The 17671-nt window shown below is 48.1% G+C and overlaps 1 protein-coding gene across 10 annotated transcripts in view; it reads left to right on the top strand.

Moving 5' to 3' along the window:
• The window catches only part of STIM1 (stromal interaction molecule 1), a 172528-nt gene that overhangs the window by 135216 nt on the left and 19641 nt on the right, over positions 1-17671 (top strand). For all 10 annotated transcript variants that reach the window (XM_084842247.1, XM_084842243.1, XM_084842245.1 and 7 more), the window contains one exon: positions 661-838. In XM_084842247.1, coding sequence (XP_084698373.1) covers positions 661-838 — 178 coding nt within the window. The remainder of the gene's footprint in view (positions 1-660; positions 839-17671) is intronic.

Genomic DNA, 17671 nt, shown 5'->3' with positions numbered 1-17671 from the left:
ATATTGTGCTTTGAGAGGTGGAGCATGGGAGGAGCCTTAGCAGAAGTGCAGCCTCAAGAAATGAAGTCTGGATCCTTGTACTAGAGAATAATGTGTGTGGGTGTGTGCACACACATGTATGAAAAGTTGATCAACCGGAATGGCAGGGTAAGGTATGTGTTACCTCTGCAGTGGTGTGTAAGAATATTTACATGTCACATGGTCTCTTATTTGCCACAGACAAAGACAGTAATGCCAAAGAGTCCAGACAAAGCAAAAGTGTTGTGGCAGCTTAAAAAACTATAACTGGTGACTTCGACGTAAGTGTGGCTGGCAGCTGCCTGGCTGCCTGCCTCAGGTGTACAGGGCTTTCACTCTAAAACAAGTGGCCTTTGGAAACTAGGTATGACGCTGCCTTCTGTTAGATCACCTTGTGCTGGTGAAGGTGTGTGCCATCTTACAGGATTCTGCCTGGCAAAGCGTACTGCATAATTCAGATGTTTTCATTGAAAGCTGGCTTTGAAGAGGTATTATTGTCACATACTTTGGAGCTTTCCTGGTCTGGAGTCAACAGGAGAACAAGTTTCTGTATCAAATCAAAAAGAGCGAAGTGAAGGAAGGAAAGTAGGTAGGTATGTTTCCTTGTTTAAATGTACTGTTGTTTGACTTTTGTTTCCCCAGTGACTCGTCATAACCACTTGAAAGACTTCATGCTAGTGGTATCCATTGTAATTGGTGTGGGTGGTTGCTGGTTCGCTTACATCCAGAACCGCTACTCAAAAGAGCACATGAAGAAGATGATGAAGGACCTAGAAGGTCTCCACAGAGCTGAGCAGAGTCTCCATGACCTCCAGGAACGGTGAGCCTTATCTACCCTCGCTTCCAGCTGGAGGTTGTAGGGTGTCATAGGTGGTGTCAGCATTGGCATGCTTCCTTTCCTTCTGTGTTGGCCCCTTGGAATCATAGAATCATAGAATAGTAGGATTGGAAGGGGCCTACAAGGCCATCAAGTCCAAACCCCAGCTCAATGCAGGAATCTAAGTCAAAGCATCCCTGACAGATGGCTCTCCAGGCTCGTCTTGAATGCCTCCAATGTGGGAGAGCCCACCACCTCCCTAGGGAGTTGGTTCCATTGTCGTATTGCTCTAACAGTCAGGACGTTTTACCTGATGTTCAGCCGGAATCTGGCTTCGTGTCACTTGAGCCCGTTATTCCATGTCCTGTACTCTGGGAGGATCGAGAAGAGATCCTGGCCTTCCGCTCTGGGACAACCTTTCAAGTCCTTGAAGAGCGCTATCTTATCTCCCCTCAGTTTTCTCAAAGCTAAACATGCCCAGTTCTTTCAGTCTCTCTTCACAGGGCTTTGTTTCCAGTCCTGTGATCATCTTTGTTGCCCTCCACTGAACCCTCTCCAGTTTGTCTGCATCCTTCTTAAAATCTGGTGCCCAGAACTGGACACAGTACTCCAGATAAGGCCTAACCAGTGCTGAGTAGAGAGGAATGAGTACTTCCCAGGATTTCGAAGCTATGCTTCTATGAATGCAGCCCAAAATAGCCTTTGACTTTTTTGCAGCCACATCACATTGTTGGCTCATCTTCAGCTTGTGATTGACAACAATTCCAAGATTTTTCTTGCTTGCAGTGTTGTTGAGCCACATATTATTATTAGTATTATTATATTTATTTATATCCTGCCTTTTTCCCAATACTGGGACTCAAGGCGGCCTCCGTAACCCCCATCTTGTAACTGTGCATTTGGTTTCTTTTTCCTATGCAGAACTTAAATGCAGAACTTGGCATTTATCCCTATTAAATGTCATTCTGTAGTTTTCTGCCCAGCACTCCAGTCTATCAAGATCACCTTGAATTCTGTTTCTGTCTTCCAAAGTATTAGCTATCCCGCCCAATTTTGTGTCATCAGCAAATTTGATCAGCATTCCCTGTACCTCCTCCTCCAAATCATTAATACAAATGTTGAGCACTGGGCCCAGAACTGAGCCCTGCGGTACCCCGCTCGTTACCTCTCCCCACTTTGAGAAGATCTCATTGATAAGCACTCTTTGAGTCCGATTCTGTAGCCAACTGTGGATCCACCGGATCGTTGTTTCACCTAGCCCACTTTGAGCTAGTTTGCTCATCAGGATATCATGGGGCACTTTGTCGAAAGCTTTGCTGAAGTCAACGTATATGATGTCTGCAACATTCTCACGGTCCACAAGGGAGGTTTGTTGTTGTTCAGTCGTTCAGTCGTGTCTGACTCTTCATGACCCCATGGACCATAGCACGCCAGACCTTCCTGTCCTGCGCTCTCTCCCGGAGCATGCTCAAGTTCATATTCATTGCATCAATGATGCTATCTAGCCATCTCATCCTCTGCCGTCCCCTTCTCCTTTTGCCTTCAGTCTTTCCCAGCATCAGGGTCTTTTCCAGTGACTTTTCTCTTCGCATTATGTGGCCAAAATATTTGAGCTTCAGCTTCACTCTCTGTCCTTCCAATGAGCAGTCAGGTTTGATTTCCTTTAAGATGGACTGATTTGACCTCCTTGCAGTCCAGGGGACTCGTAAGAATCTTCTCCAGCACCACAGTTCGAAAGCATCAATTCTTCGGCGCTCAGCCTTCCTTATAGTCCAGCTCTCACAGCCATACATTACTCCTGGGAAAACAAGGGAGGTTACCTGATCAAAAAATGAGATCAGATTCGTCTGGCAGGACTTGTTCTTGACAAATCCCTGTTGGCTTCGAGTAATCACTGCATTGTTTTCAAGCTGCTTACAGATGGATTGCTTTATCATCTGCTCCAGAATTTTCCCAGGGATTGATGTCAGACTGACTGGTCTGTAGTTCCCTGGTTCCTCCTTTTTACCCTTTTTGAAGATAGGGACCACATTAGCCCTCCTCCAGTCATCTGGCACTTCCCCCGTCCTCCATGATTTCTCAAAGAGAATAGACAGCGGTTCTGAGAGTTCTTCTGCCAGTTCCTTTATTCCTCTAGGATGCAGTTCATCTGGCCCTGGAGATTTGAACTCATTCACAGTAATTAGGTGTTCCTTGACCATTTGCCTATCGCTGTCAAGCTGCAATCCTGCCCCTTCAGCCTGTACTTCGCCTTTGCCAGGGGGGTCATAGACCCTCTTTTGGGAGAAGACTGAGCCAAAGTAGGAATTGAGCACCTCTGCCTTTTCATTGTCATCTGTTATCGTTTTGCCATCCTTATTTAATAGCTGAGCCATCATTTCTTTCCTCTTGTCTTTTACTATGCACGTAGCTGAAGAAAGCCTTTTTGTTGTTTTTAGCCTCCCTCGCTAACCTCAGCTTGTTCTCAGCTTTAGCATTCCTGACGCCATCCCTACAATTCTGTGCTATCTGCCTGTGCTCTTCCTTTGTTGCTTGGCCTTTTTTCCACTTCCTGGGCACCACACTTTAAGAAGGATGCAGACAAACTGGAGAGGGTTCAGAGGAGGGCAGCAAAGATGATCAAAGGACTGGAAACAAAGCCCTGTGAAGAGAGACTGAAAGAACTGGGCATGTTTAGCCTTGAGAAGAGAAGACTGAGGGGAGATATGATAGCGCTCTTCAAGTACTTGAAAGGTTGTCACAGAGAAGAAGGCCAGGATCTCTTCTTGATCATCCCAGAGTGCAGGACACGGAATCATGAGCTCAAGTGACAGGAAGCCAGACTCCGGCTGAACATCAGGAAAAACGTCCTGACTGTCAGAGCAATACGACAATGGAACCAATTCCCTTGGGAGGTGGTGGGGTCTCCCACACTGGAGGCATTCAAGACGAGGCTGGACAGCCATCTGTCGGGGCTGCTCTGACCTGGATTCCTACATTGAGCAGGGGGTCGGACTTGATGGCCTTGTAGGCCCCTTCCAACCCTACTATTCTATGATTCTATATGTTTCTTTTTTTGTTTTCAGGTCATCTCTAAGCTTTTTGTGAAGCCACATTGGCTTCTTCTGTTGTCTTCCACCTTTTTTCTTGTTGGAATTGTTTGTGATTGTGCCTTGAGCATTTCCTTTTCTAAAAGCTCCCACCCATCTTGGACTCCTTTTCTTGTTAGAGTCACTTGCCATGGGACCTTACTTATCATGGTTTTGAGATTATTAAAATCAGCTTTCCTAAAATCCAGGGTACGTGTTTGACTACACTCGGCTTTTGCTTCCCTTAGAACCAAGAACTCAAGTGCCACATGGTCGCTTTCCCCCAGAGTTCCTGTAACTGCTACTTTATCCACTAAGTCATCTCTGTTGGTTAGGATCAAGTCAAGGATAGCCAGTCGTCTAGTTCCTTCCTCTACTTTCTGTAGGAGGAAGTTATCCGCCACACAAGTCAGGAATTTCCTGGAGGGCCATGTTTTGCAGAATTTGTCTCCCAACAAATATCAGGGAAATTGAAAGTCCCCCATTACTACTACATAATGCTTCCTTGAAACATTGGCTATTTGCTTTTCAAAACTTTCATCCTCATCTTCTCCTTGATTGGGTGGCCGGTAGTAGACTCCGACTACCAGGTTCCTTTTATTCTTTGCTCCATTTATTTTGATCCAGTTGCTCGCGATGGGTCTCCCAAGCTCATTTTCCTGTATTTCTATGCAGAGATATGTATTTTTCACATATAATGCCACCCCCACCTCCCTTTCTGTTCTTTTTGAACAAGTTATATCCTTCAATTGCTGTATTCCAGTCGTGAGAGTCATCCCACCAAGTCTCAGTTATACCTATCAAGTCATAATTTCTGTCTTGTATTAAGGGTTCAAGTTCATTCTGTTTGTTTCCCATACTCTGGGCATTAGTATATAGACATCGAAGACCATGTGCTTCATAGTCTGGCTTTCTTCCTACATGTTTCCGACGACTATTATTGGGCACTATTAGAGCTGTTCTCTTCATTGCGGTGCATGAACCTTTGTCTATTGTTACCCCCAACTTTACATCTCCCTTCCCTGTAGGATTCAGTTTAAAGCCCTCCTGATGAAGTTCTTCATGCTGTGGCCAAACACATTCTTCCCATCCTTTGTGAGGTGCAACCTGTCCCTTGCGAACAGCCCATCTGTCAGAAAGTATAGCCTGTGGTCCCAGAATCCAAATCTCTCTCGTCGGCATCACCTTCATAGCCAGTTATTCACCCGAAGTATTTTTCGTTCCCTTTCTATCCCTCTTCTAACTGCTGGAATGATGGATGAGAAAACTATCTGGGCCCCAAAGTTCTGGAGTTTCCTTCCCAAAACTTCAAAGTCTGACATGATTTCTTGGTAGCTCTGCTTGGCAGTATCATTTGTTCCCACATGGATGAGAAGAAAGGGATACCTGTCAGTGGGCTTTATGAGTGCAGGCAACCTTTCAGTCATGTCTCTAATCCGTCCTCCCGGGAGACAACATACCTGGCGACTCCATCGGTCTTTGCGACATACTTGGGTCTCGATCCCACACAGCAAGGAGTTCTCACTACTGCTACTCTTCTTGTTGTTGTAGGCCCGGGTTTCATCACCTCTGCTTGACTGACCTTCAGCCTCTTGCTCACTCTCATGTAGGTTCCCCTGTAATTCTTCTTCTGCAGGCTGCCCTCCAGTCTCATCCTCAAGTACCTGGAATCGGTTCCACAGCTCCACTGCTTCCACTGGTGCAGAGTGACATCTAGTTCTTCTTCTCCTGTCACCCTTTTCCAAGGAGTATCCTCTACTGCATTTTTCCTCACCTCAGCATTTCCCACTTCTACCTCAGCTTGCTGTTGCTCTTCAAGCTTCTGGTCTTCCCTTTGCTGCTGTAGTTCCCCCATTCTGTCCAAGAACTCTTCGTGTTCTCTTATTCCCCGGAGGGTCAACAGTCGCCGCTCCAGTCCACTTACTTTTTCCTCCAGCAGCGTGATCAACTTGCACTTGTTGCCGGTGTAGGCCATGTTGTTCTCAGGCAAGAAAACAAACATTGCACACACCTTGCAGGTCACCACCACTGGAGAGTCTTGTCCTTCCATAGCCTCTTTTCCCTTTTTCTGTCTGGCTTTCTGATTGTTCTAGACTAGCCTGTGCCTGCTCCTCTACTCACTAGAGGTTAAAAGGAGAGTCCCTTGCTGATGACTGTCAATTCATTGCTTTGTGAGTGCTTCTGCACAAGAGGTGCTTGTGATTCTGCTTTGGCTCTCATGAACTGAACAAGGAGTGCAGGATGAAGTCCCCTGCAAAGCAAGCAGGATGGGCCTGTCCTGACACTGACTTGGCCTACTGTGTATGTGGTGCCTCTGTGGTGACATCCCAATTTTTGGCACCTTTATTTAATGTGTAAAGACCAGCAAGGAGTGAGGGTGGGCATCCAGTTAGTGCCCTGTGGGGATCGGATGCACTCCCTGTGAATTCACACAGCCTTCCTTTAAACATCCAGGTGTTCATCTGCTCTAACCTCTGTACTTTAAGGCATGGGAACTGGTGCCTGACATGCTTTTCCGTGAAAAGTGCCCGCCCTTCCAGAGATGGAGAGGGCGAAACTGCCAAGATCATCTCCCTCAGGCAGGGCCAGCATGATCCCATTGCCTCATGCTGGCCTTGAGATGGCTTCCTCTCCCTTTCACCCCAGGAGCAGCAGCAGACTGGTAGCTCTTTCCCTCAGCCAGCACTAATGGGAGTGCCCTTTCATTTCAAATGGCACCGCAGAGAGAGGCTTCTGCAACAGACATGAAGTCACCGCTCCCCCGCCCTGCCCCGCAGTCTTCCCAGCCCAGCTAAGAGAGCAGGTTGAATGTGAGTCACTTCACTGTTCAGGAAGGCCCATCCCAGACTCCCTTCTCTCCTGGTTGGAGGGCTGTTCCTCCCCTGCAGTTCTGTGCCTACAGATCCCCGAGAGCCCTTTTGTGTCTGAACATGTGCAGGCAGTGCTCAGGATGAGGAGCTGCTTCTCCCCGCCCCCCGTGTTCCTTCTCTTTAGCACCCTGCACTCCCTCTCTGCCAGTTGCACTCTCCCATTGACCAGGCAGCTTATCACCAAATTCAGCAAAAGCTCAATTATTGGATTCAGAGTTGTTGTTCAGTCACTAAGTCGCGTCCGACTCTTCGTGACCCCATGGACCATAGCACGCCAGGCCTTCCTGTCCTCCGCTCTCTCCCAGAGCATGCTCAAGTTTATATTCATTGCATCGGTGATGCTATCCAGCCATCTCATCCTCTGCCGTCCCCTTCTCCTTTTGCCTTCAATCTTTCCCAGCATCAGGGTCTTTTCCAGAGAGTTTTCTCTTCGCATTAGGTGGCCAAAATATTTGAGCTTCAGCTTCAGTATCTGTCCTTCCAATGAGCACTCAGGGTTGATTTCCTTTAGGATGGACTGATTTGACCTCCTTGCAGTCCAGGGCACTCGTAAGAGTCTTCTCCAGCACCACAGTTCGAAAGCATCAATTCTTCGGCGCTCAGCCTTCCTTATAGTCCAGCTCTCACAGCCATACGTTACTACTGGGGAAACCATAGCTTTGATTAGACGGACCTTTGTCGGCAAGGTGATGTCTCTGCTTCTTACTATGCTGTCTAGGTGTGCCATAGCTTTCCTCCCAAGGAGCAAGCGTCTTTTAATTTCATGGCTACAGTCACCGTCTGCGGTGATCTTGGAGCCCAAGAAAATAAAGTCTGTCACTGCTTCCATTTCTTCCCCTTCTATATGCCAGGACGTGATGGGGCCAGATGCCATGATCTTTGTTTTGTTAATGTTGAGTTTCAAACCAGCTTTTGCACCCTCCACTTTCACCCTCAACAAGAGGCTCTTTAGATCCTCTTCACTTTCTGCCATTAGGGTGGTATCGTCTGCGAATCTGAGGTTGTTGTTAATTCTCCCAGCAATTCCGATTCATCCAACTCGGCATTTCTCATGATGTACTCTGCATATAAGTTAAATAAGCAGGGTGACAATATACAGCCTTGTCGTACTCCTTTCCCAATTTTGAACGAATCAGTTGTTTCATGTCCGGTTCTTACTGTTACGTCTTGACCCTCGTACAGGTTTCTCAAAAGACAGGTTTGTTTTATTTATTTATTTTGTATTTATTTATTTATTTATTTATTTATTTATTTATTTATTGCCCATCTGGCTGGTCACCCAGCCACTCTGGGCTATGTACAACATATAATAGAACAGTTTAAAACAATAAAATTCTACAATAAAAACATTTTCTAAAATACCCTAGCCCACCCCAAATGCCTGCCTGAACAACCACGTTTTTAATGCATGGTGGAAGCTCATTAAAGAGGGGGCATGATGGAGTTCCCTAGGGAGGGAGTTCCACAGAGTGGGGGCCACCACAGAAAAGGCCCTATCCCTCGACCCCACTAGTCTAGCTGTCCTGGCTGATGGGACAGAGAGAAGGCCATCCGAGGCTGATCTTGTTAAGCGGCCTGTCTGGTGTTGCTGGAGGCGCTCCTTAAGATAGGCTGGGCCGGAGCCATATAGGGTTTTAAAGGTCAAAACCAACACCTTGAATTTGGCCCGGAAAACAACCGGTAGCCAGTGCAACTCCTTCAGCACTGGAGTGATGTGATCTTGCCGGCGGCTGCCTTTAATCAGGCGAGCCACCGCGTTCTGTACCAGCTGCAGCTTCCGAACCGTCTTCAAGGGTAACCCCATGTAGAGCACATTACAGTAGTCTAAACGAGAGGAGACCAGGGCATGTACTAGCGATGGGAGCAGATGGTCGGGAAGGAAGGGGCGCAGCCGCCGTATCAGATGGAGTTGATGCAGTGCTGTCCGGCCCACAGCTGACACCTGAGCCCCCATGGACAGCTGGGAGTCCAAAATGACCCCCAGGCTGCAGACTTGGTCTTTCAAGGGTAGCCGTACCCCATTCAACACCAGGTCAACATCCCCCAACCTCCTCTTGTCTCCCACCAAAAGTACCTCAGTCTTGTCAGGGTTCAGCTTCAGCTTATTCCTCCCCATCCAGCCACTCACTGTCTCCAGACATTTGGACAGGGATTCTACGGCCAACCTTGGTGAAGATTTGAATGAGAGGTAGAGCTGCGTGTCATCCGCATACTGATGACACTGCACCCCAAACCTCCTGATGATAGTCCCCAGCGGCTTCACATAGATGTTAAATAGCATCGGGGAGAGGATGGAACCCTGTGGCACCCCAGAAGTGAGTGGCCACGGGTCCGAAACCTCCTCTCCCAGTGCTACCCTCTGATACCTGCCGGAGAGGAAGGACCGGAACCACCGCAATACGGTGTCTCCAATGCCCAAGTGCCCTCTTCCTCTGGGCAGAGCCCGGCACCTGAGCTAAGGGCAATGAAGCAAGAGGGGAGACGGCTAGAATGCAGGTGGAGGAAAACTTGTGCTGAGTATGACTGAACACAGGTAAGAGCCCACTATCAAGCCTACTCTGTGGCAGTGAGGGTGGCAAAGAGACAGTTCTTTTCCACCAGCATTGCATCTTCTCAGTGTTGTCCAGCAGAGCTTTTCCGAGTGGTTCGTGGCCTGTTACAGTCTGGGCCAGGGAGAGAGACGGTTCAACCCTCAGTGGCACGCTGTGATAAGTTTGCAAGGCACTTTGAAGATAAAGTCGCTCAGATTCGTCATGAATTGGACACCACAATTAATGCAGTTCCATTGGTAGAGGCGTTCAGAGCACCGTCTGGTCCAGTTTTATTGGATGAGTTTCAGTTACTGAGGCCTGAGGATGTGGACAAGGTGCTTGGCCAAGTCTGATCGACCACTTGTGTGCTTGACCCTTGCCCTTCATGGCTTATTAAATCAAACAAGGAGGGGATGTCTGGCTGGGTCCAGGAGGTTGTAAATTCCTCCTTGAGAGAGGGAGTGGTGCCTGCTGCTTTAAAAGAGGCAGTAATTAGACCACTCCTGAAAAAACCTAACCTGGACCCAGAGGATGTTAACAATTATAGGCCAGTGGCCAACATCCCCTTCCTGGGCAAGGTGCTTGAGCGAGTGGTTGTAGGACAGCTCCAGGCACTGTTGAATGAAACGGATTATCTAGATCCATTTCAGTCGGGCTTCAGGCCTGGTTTTGGAACGGAAACTGCCTTGGTCGCCCTGTGGGATGGCCTCTGCCGGGAGAGGGACAGGGGGAGTGCGACCCTGTTGATTCTTCTGGACCTCTCAGCGGCTTTCGATACCATCAACCATGGTATCCTTCTGGATAGGTTGTCTGGGTTGGGAGTTGGAGGCACTGCATTGCAGTGGTTCCGCTCCTACTTGGATGGCCAATTCCAGAAGGTGGTGCTGGGGGATTATTGCTCTGTGCCATGGCAATTGTGCCATGGGGTTCCACAGGGCTCTGTTTTATCCCCCATGCTGTTTAACATCTACATGAAACCACTGGGGGAGGTTATCCAGAGGTGTGGGCTGAGGTGCCATCAATATGCAGATGACACCCAGCTCTACCTCTCTTTCTCATCAAAACCAGGTGAGGCAGTGGCTGTTCTGAATCAGGGCCTGGGCACGGTAATGGACTGGATGAGCTTCCTAGCGAGGTTTGCCTGGCACCTACATTGTATTCCTTTCGGCGCCAGGTGAAGACCTTTTTATTCTCCCAGGCATTTTAGCATTTTAGCTTTATGAACTTTTAGCTTTTCTGTTTTAAATCTGTATTTTAAACTCCTGCACTGCTGCTAGGTTTTATTGTGGTTGCATTGTTACATTGTGGGTTTAATGTTCTGTATATTTTAAATTGTTTTATTGTGTGCAGTTTGGTTTTAATTTTTGTGAACCGCCCAGAGAGCTTCAGCTATTGGGAGGTATAGAAATGAAATAAATAAATAAACAAATAAACAAACAAACAAACCCCTCTAGGCCGTCCAGGAGGATACCGTGGTCAATGGTATCAAAAGCTGCTGAGAGGTCGAGGAGAACAAGGAACGAGCATTCACCCCTATCCAGAGCTCTCCTCATATCATCCACCAAGGCGACCAAGGCCGTTTCTGTCCCATGCCCAAGCCTGAAGCCCGACTGAAATGGGTCTAGATAATCAGTGTCTTCCAAGTGTGCCTTCCACTTCATCGCCACCACCCGCTCAATCACCTTGCCCCAAAATGGCAGATTTGAGACTGGGCGAAAGTTGTTCAGAACTTGGGGATCCAAGGAGGGCTTCTTTAAGAGCAGTCTTATCACTGCTTCCTTGAGGGCTGATGGCATCACTCCCTCCTCAAGGGAGGCGTTCACCACCGCCCTGGTCCCCTCACACAGTCTCTCTCTCCAGCCCATAATGAGCCAAGATGGGCAAGGATCGAGTAAGCAGGTGGTTGGCCTTACAGATGAAAGCACCTTGTCCACTTCATCAGAAGGAAGAAGCTGGAACCGATCCCACAAAACCGGTGTGCCACAGGCCGCCTCTTGCTCACTAACTGTATCCACAGCATGTGGAGTAATCTGATCAATTTTATCTGCAAAGTGCCTTGCCAAGGCCTCAGAGGAGGCCTTAGAATGCTCCAGTGGTTCCGGAGCCACAGGACCGACCAAGCTCCAGACCACTTGGTGCCTCCTGGGACAGCACTCTGCAGACATGATAGAGGCAGCATAATATTCCTTTTTTGCTGCCTTCACCACTACGTGATAGGCTGAAGATACAGCTCTAGCCCGTGTCTGATTGTCTTTGGAGCAAGACTTCCTCCACCGGCACTCTAGCCGTCTCACCTCCTGTTTCAGAGCTCGTAACTGCGGATTGAACCATGGTGCAGTCCGAGCCCTGTTCAGGGGGAGAGGGTGTTTCGGAGCCACCCGATCTAATGCCCCAGTGATTGCGGCATTCCAGCCACCCACCAGGGTCTTGACCGAGTGGCGGTTGGTGTGCTCCAGAGAATCCCCAAGCGCGTTCAGGAATCCATTCGGATCCATAAGACGGCTGGGGCGGACAATTTTAATGGGTCCTCTACCCCTGCGGAGGGGTTGTGGAACCGAGAAGTCTAACTGGGAGAGGAGGTTTCGGACCCGTGGCCACTTACTTGTGGGGTGCCACAGGGTTCCATCCTCTCCCCGATGCTATTTAACATCTATGTGAAGCCACTGGGGGCTATCATCAGGAGGTTTGGGGTGCAGTGTCATCATATGCAGATGACACGCAGCTCTACCTCTCATTCAAATCTTCACCAAGGTTGGCCGTAGAATCCCTGTCCAAATGTCTGGAGATGGTGAGTGGCTGGATGGGGAGGAATAAGCTGAAGCTGAACCCTGACAAGACCGAGGTACTTTTGGTGGGAGACAAGAGGAGGCTGGGGGATGTTGACCTGGTGTTGAATGGGGTACGGCTACCCTTGAAAGACCAGGTCCGCAGCCTGGGGGTCATTTTGGACTCCCAGCTGTCCATGGAGGCTCAGGTGTCAGCTGTGAGCCGGACAGCGCTGTATCAACTCCATCTGATACGGCGGCTGCGCCCCTTCCTTCCCGACCATCTGCTCCCATCGGTAGTACATGCCCTGGTCTCCTCTCGTTTAGACTACTGTAATGCGCTCTACGTGGGGTTACCCTTGAAGACGGTTCGGAAGCTGCAGCTGGTACAGAACGCGGCGGCTCGCCTGATTAAAGGCAGCTGCCGGCGAGATCACATCACTCCAGTGCTGAAGGAGTTGCACTGGTTACCAGTTGTTTTCCGGGCCAAATTCAAGGTGTTGGTTTTGACCTTTAAAACCCTATATGGTTCCGGCCCAGCCTATCTTAAGGAGCGCCTCCAGCAACACCAGACAGGCCGCTTAACAAGATCAGCCTCAGATGGCCTTCTCTCTGTCCCATCAGCCAGGACAGCTAGACTGGTGGGGACGAGGGAGAGGGCCTTCTCTGTGGTGGCCCCCACTCTGTGGAACTCCCTCCCTAGGGAACTCCGTCATGCCCCCTCTTTAATGAGCTTCCGCCGTGCATTACAAACGTGGTTGTTCAGGCAGGCATTTGGGGTGGGTTAGGGTATTAAAAAAAAAAAAATTATGGTAAACATTTATTGTTTTAAATTGTTTTATGGTGGGTTGTACATCGCCCAGAGTGGCTGGGTGACCAGTCAGATGGGCGATTAATAAATTTAATAAATAAATAAAATAAATAAATCAATAACGTCACCAGATAAGGTGGTCTGGAACTCCCATCTCTTTAAGGATTTGTCACAGTTTGTTGTGATCCACACAATCAAAGGCTTTAGCATAGTCAGTGAAGCAGAAATAGACTTTTTCTGGAATTCTCTTGCTTTCTCCATGATCCAGTGAATGTTGGCGATTTGATCTCTAGTTCCTCTGCCTCTTCGAAACCCAGCTTGTACTTCCGGTAGTTCTCGGTTCATATGCTGCTGAAGCCTAGCTTGTAGGATTTTGAGCATCACCTTGCTGGCATGTGAAATGAGCGCAATTGTACGGTAGTTTGAACACTCTTTGGCATTGCCCTTCTTTGGAATTGGAATGTAAACTGACCTTTTCCAGTCTTGTGGCCACTGCTGAGTGTTCCAAATTTGTTGGCATATTGAGTGCAGCACTTTAATAGCATCATCTTTTAGGATTTTAAATAGCTCGGCTGGAATACTGTCATCTCCGCTAGCTTTGTTGTTAGTGATGCTTCCTAAGGCCCACTTGTCTTCACTCTCTAGGATGTCTGGCTCAAGTTCAGTGAGCGCACTCTCATGGCTATCAGGGACATTCAGATCTTTCCTGTATAGTTCTTCTGTGTATTCTTGCCACCTCTTCTTAATCTCATCTGCTTCTGTTAGGTCCCTGCCTTCTTTGTCCTTTATCATGCCCACCTTTGCACAAAACATTCCCTTGAGATATCCGATTTTCTTGAAAAGATCTCTAGTCTTTCCCATTCTAATGTTTTCATCGATTTCTTTGCATTGTTCATTTAAGAAGGCCTTCTTGTCTCTCCTTGCTATTCTCTGGAACTCTGCATTCAGTTGGGTATATCTTCCCCTTTCTCCCTTGCTTTTCGCTTCCCAGCTTTCCTCAGCTACTTGTAAAGCCTCATCAGACAGCCACTTTGCTTTCTTGCATTTATTTTTCTTGGGATGGATTTCGTTGCTGCCTCCTGAACAGTGTTACGGACCTCTGTCCATAGTTCCTCAGGCACCCTGTCTATCAGGTCTAATCCCTTAAATCTATTCACCTCCACTGTATATTTATAAGGGATAGATTTAGGTCATATCTGAATGGTTTAGTGGTTTTTCCCTACGTTCTTCAATTTAAGCCGAAACTTTGTAATAAGAAGCTCATGATCTGAGCCACAGTCAGCTCCAGGTCCTGTTTTTACTGACTGTGTAGAGCTTCTCCATCGTTTGCTGCAAAGTACATAATCAATCTGATTTCGATTTTGACCATCTGGTTATGTCCATGTGTAGAGTTGCCTCTTGTGCTGTGGGAAAAGAATGTTTGCTATGATCAGCGTGTTCTCTTGGCAAAACTCAATTAGCCTTTGTCCTGCTTCATTTTTTACAACAAGGCCATGCTTGCCTGTTATCCCGGTGATTTCTTGACTTCCTACTTTAGCATTCCAATCCCCTATGATGAAGAGGACATCTTTTTTTGGTGTTAGTTCTAGAAGGTGTTGTAGGTCTTCATAGAACCGCTCAAGCTCAGCTTCTTTGGCATCAGTGGTTGGGGCATAGACTTGAATTACTGTGATGTTGAATGGTTTGCCTTGGCTTCGTACTGAGATCATTCTATCGTTTTTGAGATTGTACCCCAGTACTGCTTTTCCCACCCTTTTATTGACTATGAGTGCTACTCCATTTCTTCAAAGGGATTCTTGCCCACAGTAGTAGATATGATGGTCACCTGGATTAAATTCGCCCATGCTTGTCCATTTTAGTTCGCTGATTCCCAAGATGTCAGTGTTCAATCTTGCCATCTCGTGTTTGACCACCTCCAGCTTACCTTGATTCAGTGATCTTACATTCCAGGTTCCTAAACAATATTGTTCTTTACAGCATCGGATTTTCTTTTCACCACCAGACACATCCACAGCTGATTGTCTGATTTTCTTGGCTTTGGCCCAGCCGCTTCACTCTTTCTGGCGCTACTTGGAAATCCCCTCTGCTCTTCCCCAGTAGTATATTGGACACCTTCCGACCTGAGGGGCTCATCTTCCGGCGTCACATCTTTTAGCCTTGTGATGCATTCCATGGGGTTTTCTTGGCAAGAATACTGGAGTGGGTTGCCATTCCCTTCTCCAGTGGACCACATTTTGTCAGAACTGTCCGCCATGACCTGTCCGTCTTGGGTGGCCCTGCATGGCATAGCTTATGGCTTCACTGAGTTACGCAAACCCCCTTGCCACAACAAGGCAGTGATCCATGAAGGGGGGATTAAGAGTTGTTGTTGTTCAGTCGTGTCCAACTCTTCGTGACCCCATGTACCATAGCACGCCAGGCCTTCCTGTCCTGCACTCTCTCCCGGAGCATGCTCAAGTCCATATTCATTGCGTCAGTGATGCTATCTAGCCACCTCATCCTCTGCCCTCCCCTTCTCCTTTTGCCTTCAGTCTTTCCCAGCATCAGGGTCTTTTCCAGAGAGTTTTCTCTTCGCATTAGGTGGCCAAAATATTTGAGCTTCAGCTTCAGTCTCTGTCCTTCCAATGAGCAGTCAGGGTCGATTTCCTTTAGGATTGACTGGTTTGACCTCCTTGCAGTCCAGGGGACTCATAAAAGTCTTATCCAGCATTCAGAGTACAGCATGCTAATTTAGCCGTGTATTGTTGGCAACCTAAATCAGTTCTGTGGCTCTGCATGCTTGATTTCCAGCACGTGCCGTGCACTCATAATCAATGTGTGAGGTGCCAGGTCCTCCTGCTTCTGTCCCTGGAAGTTGCTTCCTGAGAATCATAGAATAGTAGGGTTGGAAGGGGCCTATAAGACCACATAGTCCAACCTGAGAAGAAAACAGTCTGTCTGCTGGATGCAGGCTCCCTGGGAAGGAGCGGAGAGGCCTCTGCTCTTACAGATTGGAAGCCCTCTAGGCCAAGGGCCAAGGAAACAGTGCTGTATACTGTGCAACATCTGGCAAACTGTTCATAGTAAGAAATACAATTCAGGAGGAGTAGGGAGTCCTGGACTCCTTCATAAATAGGGCAGTATGCTCCTTTTCTCTTTCCGAGTGAGGTGCTTCAGCATCCTGAGGCTATATTAAACTCAAGTAACTCCCTGTATGAACACGACATCTGCTACAGGTGGCGAGCAGAGCGCGTCTTGCAGATGTGATGCTTCTCCTTCTGGGAAGGGTGTTGGGGAGGTGCACCTTTGCCAGGTCATCACCAGACAGATGCAGTGGCGCTGCCAAGGGGAAGAGAACTGGTGTCCTTTCTTCTTGGTGCTGGGGGTGTACCGCCTGCTCTCAACAGTAGGAGAAAAGAAACAAAGCTGCCTTTACCAGGAGCCTGAAATGCAGCCAGCTCTGAGGAACAAATAATTTTGCGGTGGCTGTTATATAACTTCACACAACATGTTGGCAGACATCTCACAGGCGTGGGGCAAGTTTTCTTTAGCCAGGAACCGACTAGAATCTCTTTACCTCTTGCAGTTAAAGCTCGGTAGCATCAGAGTTCCCTGCACCTTCATGCAGGATCTTGGGGAGAGCATACTGGAGCATCTTCTCCTGCCCCCAGTGACGCCAACATGGGTTTAGGAAAGGGGATTTACCTGTACAAGATCCATATGCTAAGATGGTGGGCGTCTGTGTCGGTCCAAGACATGTGGCTGTCGCGTGTGGCTGCACCGCCTGACCAAGGTGTGCCCCAGGACCCTTTGCAATGTGAGTCTCAGGAAATGCTGTCATACAAATCTATGTTTGCTGCTGCTTGGGCTGGCCCTGTGTGGCACTGTAGAGTGCAGAAAGTGTCCCAGAGCACCCCTGCTTTTCGCATGGGAAGCCAACTTCAAAGAGATGGCACTGCAGTGCTCCCCCATTCATCCGTATGGACGGGCCACGGGCTTGGGAGCCTCAAGGCAGCACCTCTGGTCTCCAGAAAGCTTGTGTTTGACTAGAGCTGTTTCTGTTTTACTTCTGCCAAACGCTGCCTAGCTGAGAAGTGGTGCTTGCAAAAATGACCAAACTCGCTAACACCATTGGGTAAGACCAGTGGTCCACCTTCCTCAGTGTTTTGTTGTCTGGCAGTGACCGCCAGATATCTCAAGGGAGGAAGTTCTTAAAGACGGGCATGAAGGCAATACCCATGCCTTATTAATAAGGGGCGTATCCTGCTTGAAGATGTGGAGGGCTGCATTCTTAGAAGCTACTGAGAGACCAAGCCTCCATGTGTTCAGCCAGTCTTTTTAAAAAGGCATTTATACAGGCTGCTTCTGCCTCTTCTTGGGGCAGTGCATCCTGCAGGTTGATCGTGCGCTGCATGAAGGTACTTTTTTTTTCAGTCTTCAACAGGTTGCCTGTCTATTGCTACGGTTGACACTGAATTTTTGCATTGTGAGGGAGTGAGATTGTGCTGTCCAGCATCGTTGTTGGTTCCCCAAAGAGAAAGTGATACATCCTCAGAGCTGTGGTAAACAGCAGAGCTGTCTAATCTATGCCTCTGAGCAATAACCGCTTCTTTCCCTTCAGCACACAGACTCCTTTTTGCCTGGAGACATGAATTTGCCTGGAGATATTAAGTTACAGCTTCTAGCAGGCAGCAGAATGGATGGAGTGCCAAGCCGCAGAGAGCACAGGGTTATCTCTGAAATTTGAAACATTACAGATATTCTTTGACAATTAGGGATGGAAAGGTTTTTTTTTAATTTTTTGTAGCATAA

The sequence above is a fragment of the Heloderma suspectum genome, chromosome 3, assembly GCF_057233095.1.
Source record: "Heloderma suspectum isolate Gila_16-S chromosome 3, 16-S_ref, whole genome shotgun sequence".
Classification (NCBI taxonomy): domain Eukaryota; kingdom Metazoa; phylum Chordata; class Lepidosauria; order Squamata; family Helodermatidae; genus Heloderma; species Heloderma suspectum.
Note: the sequence above shows the minus strand (reverse complement) of the source record. Positions and strands in the feature narration are given on the sequence as shown.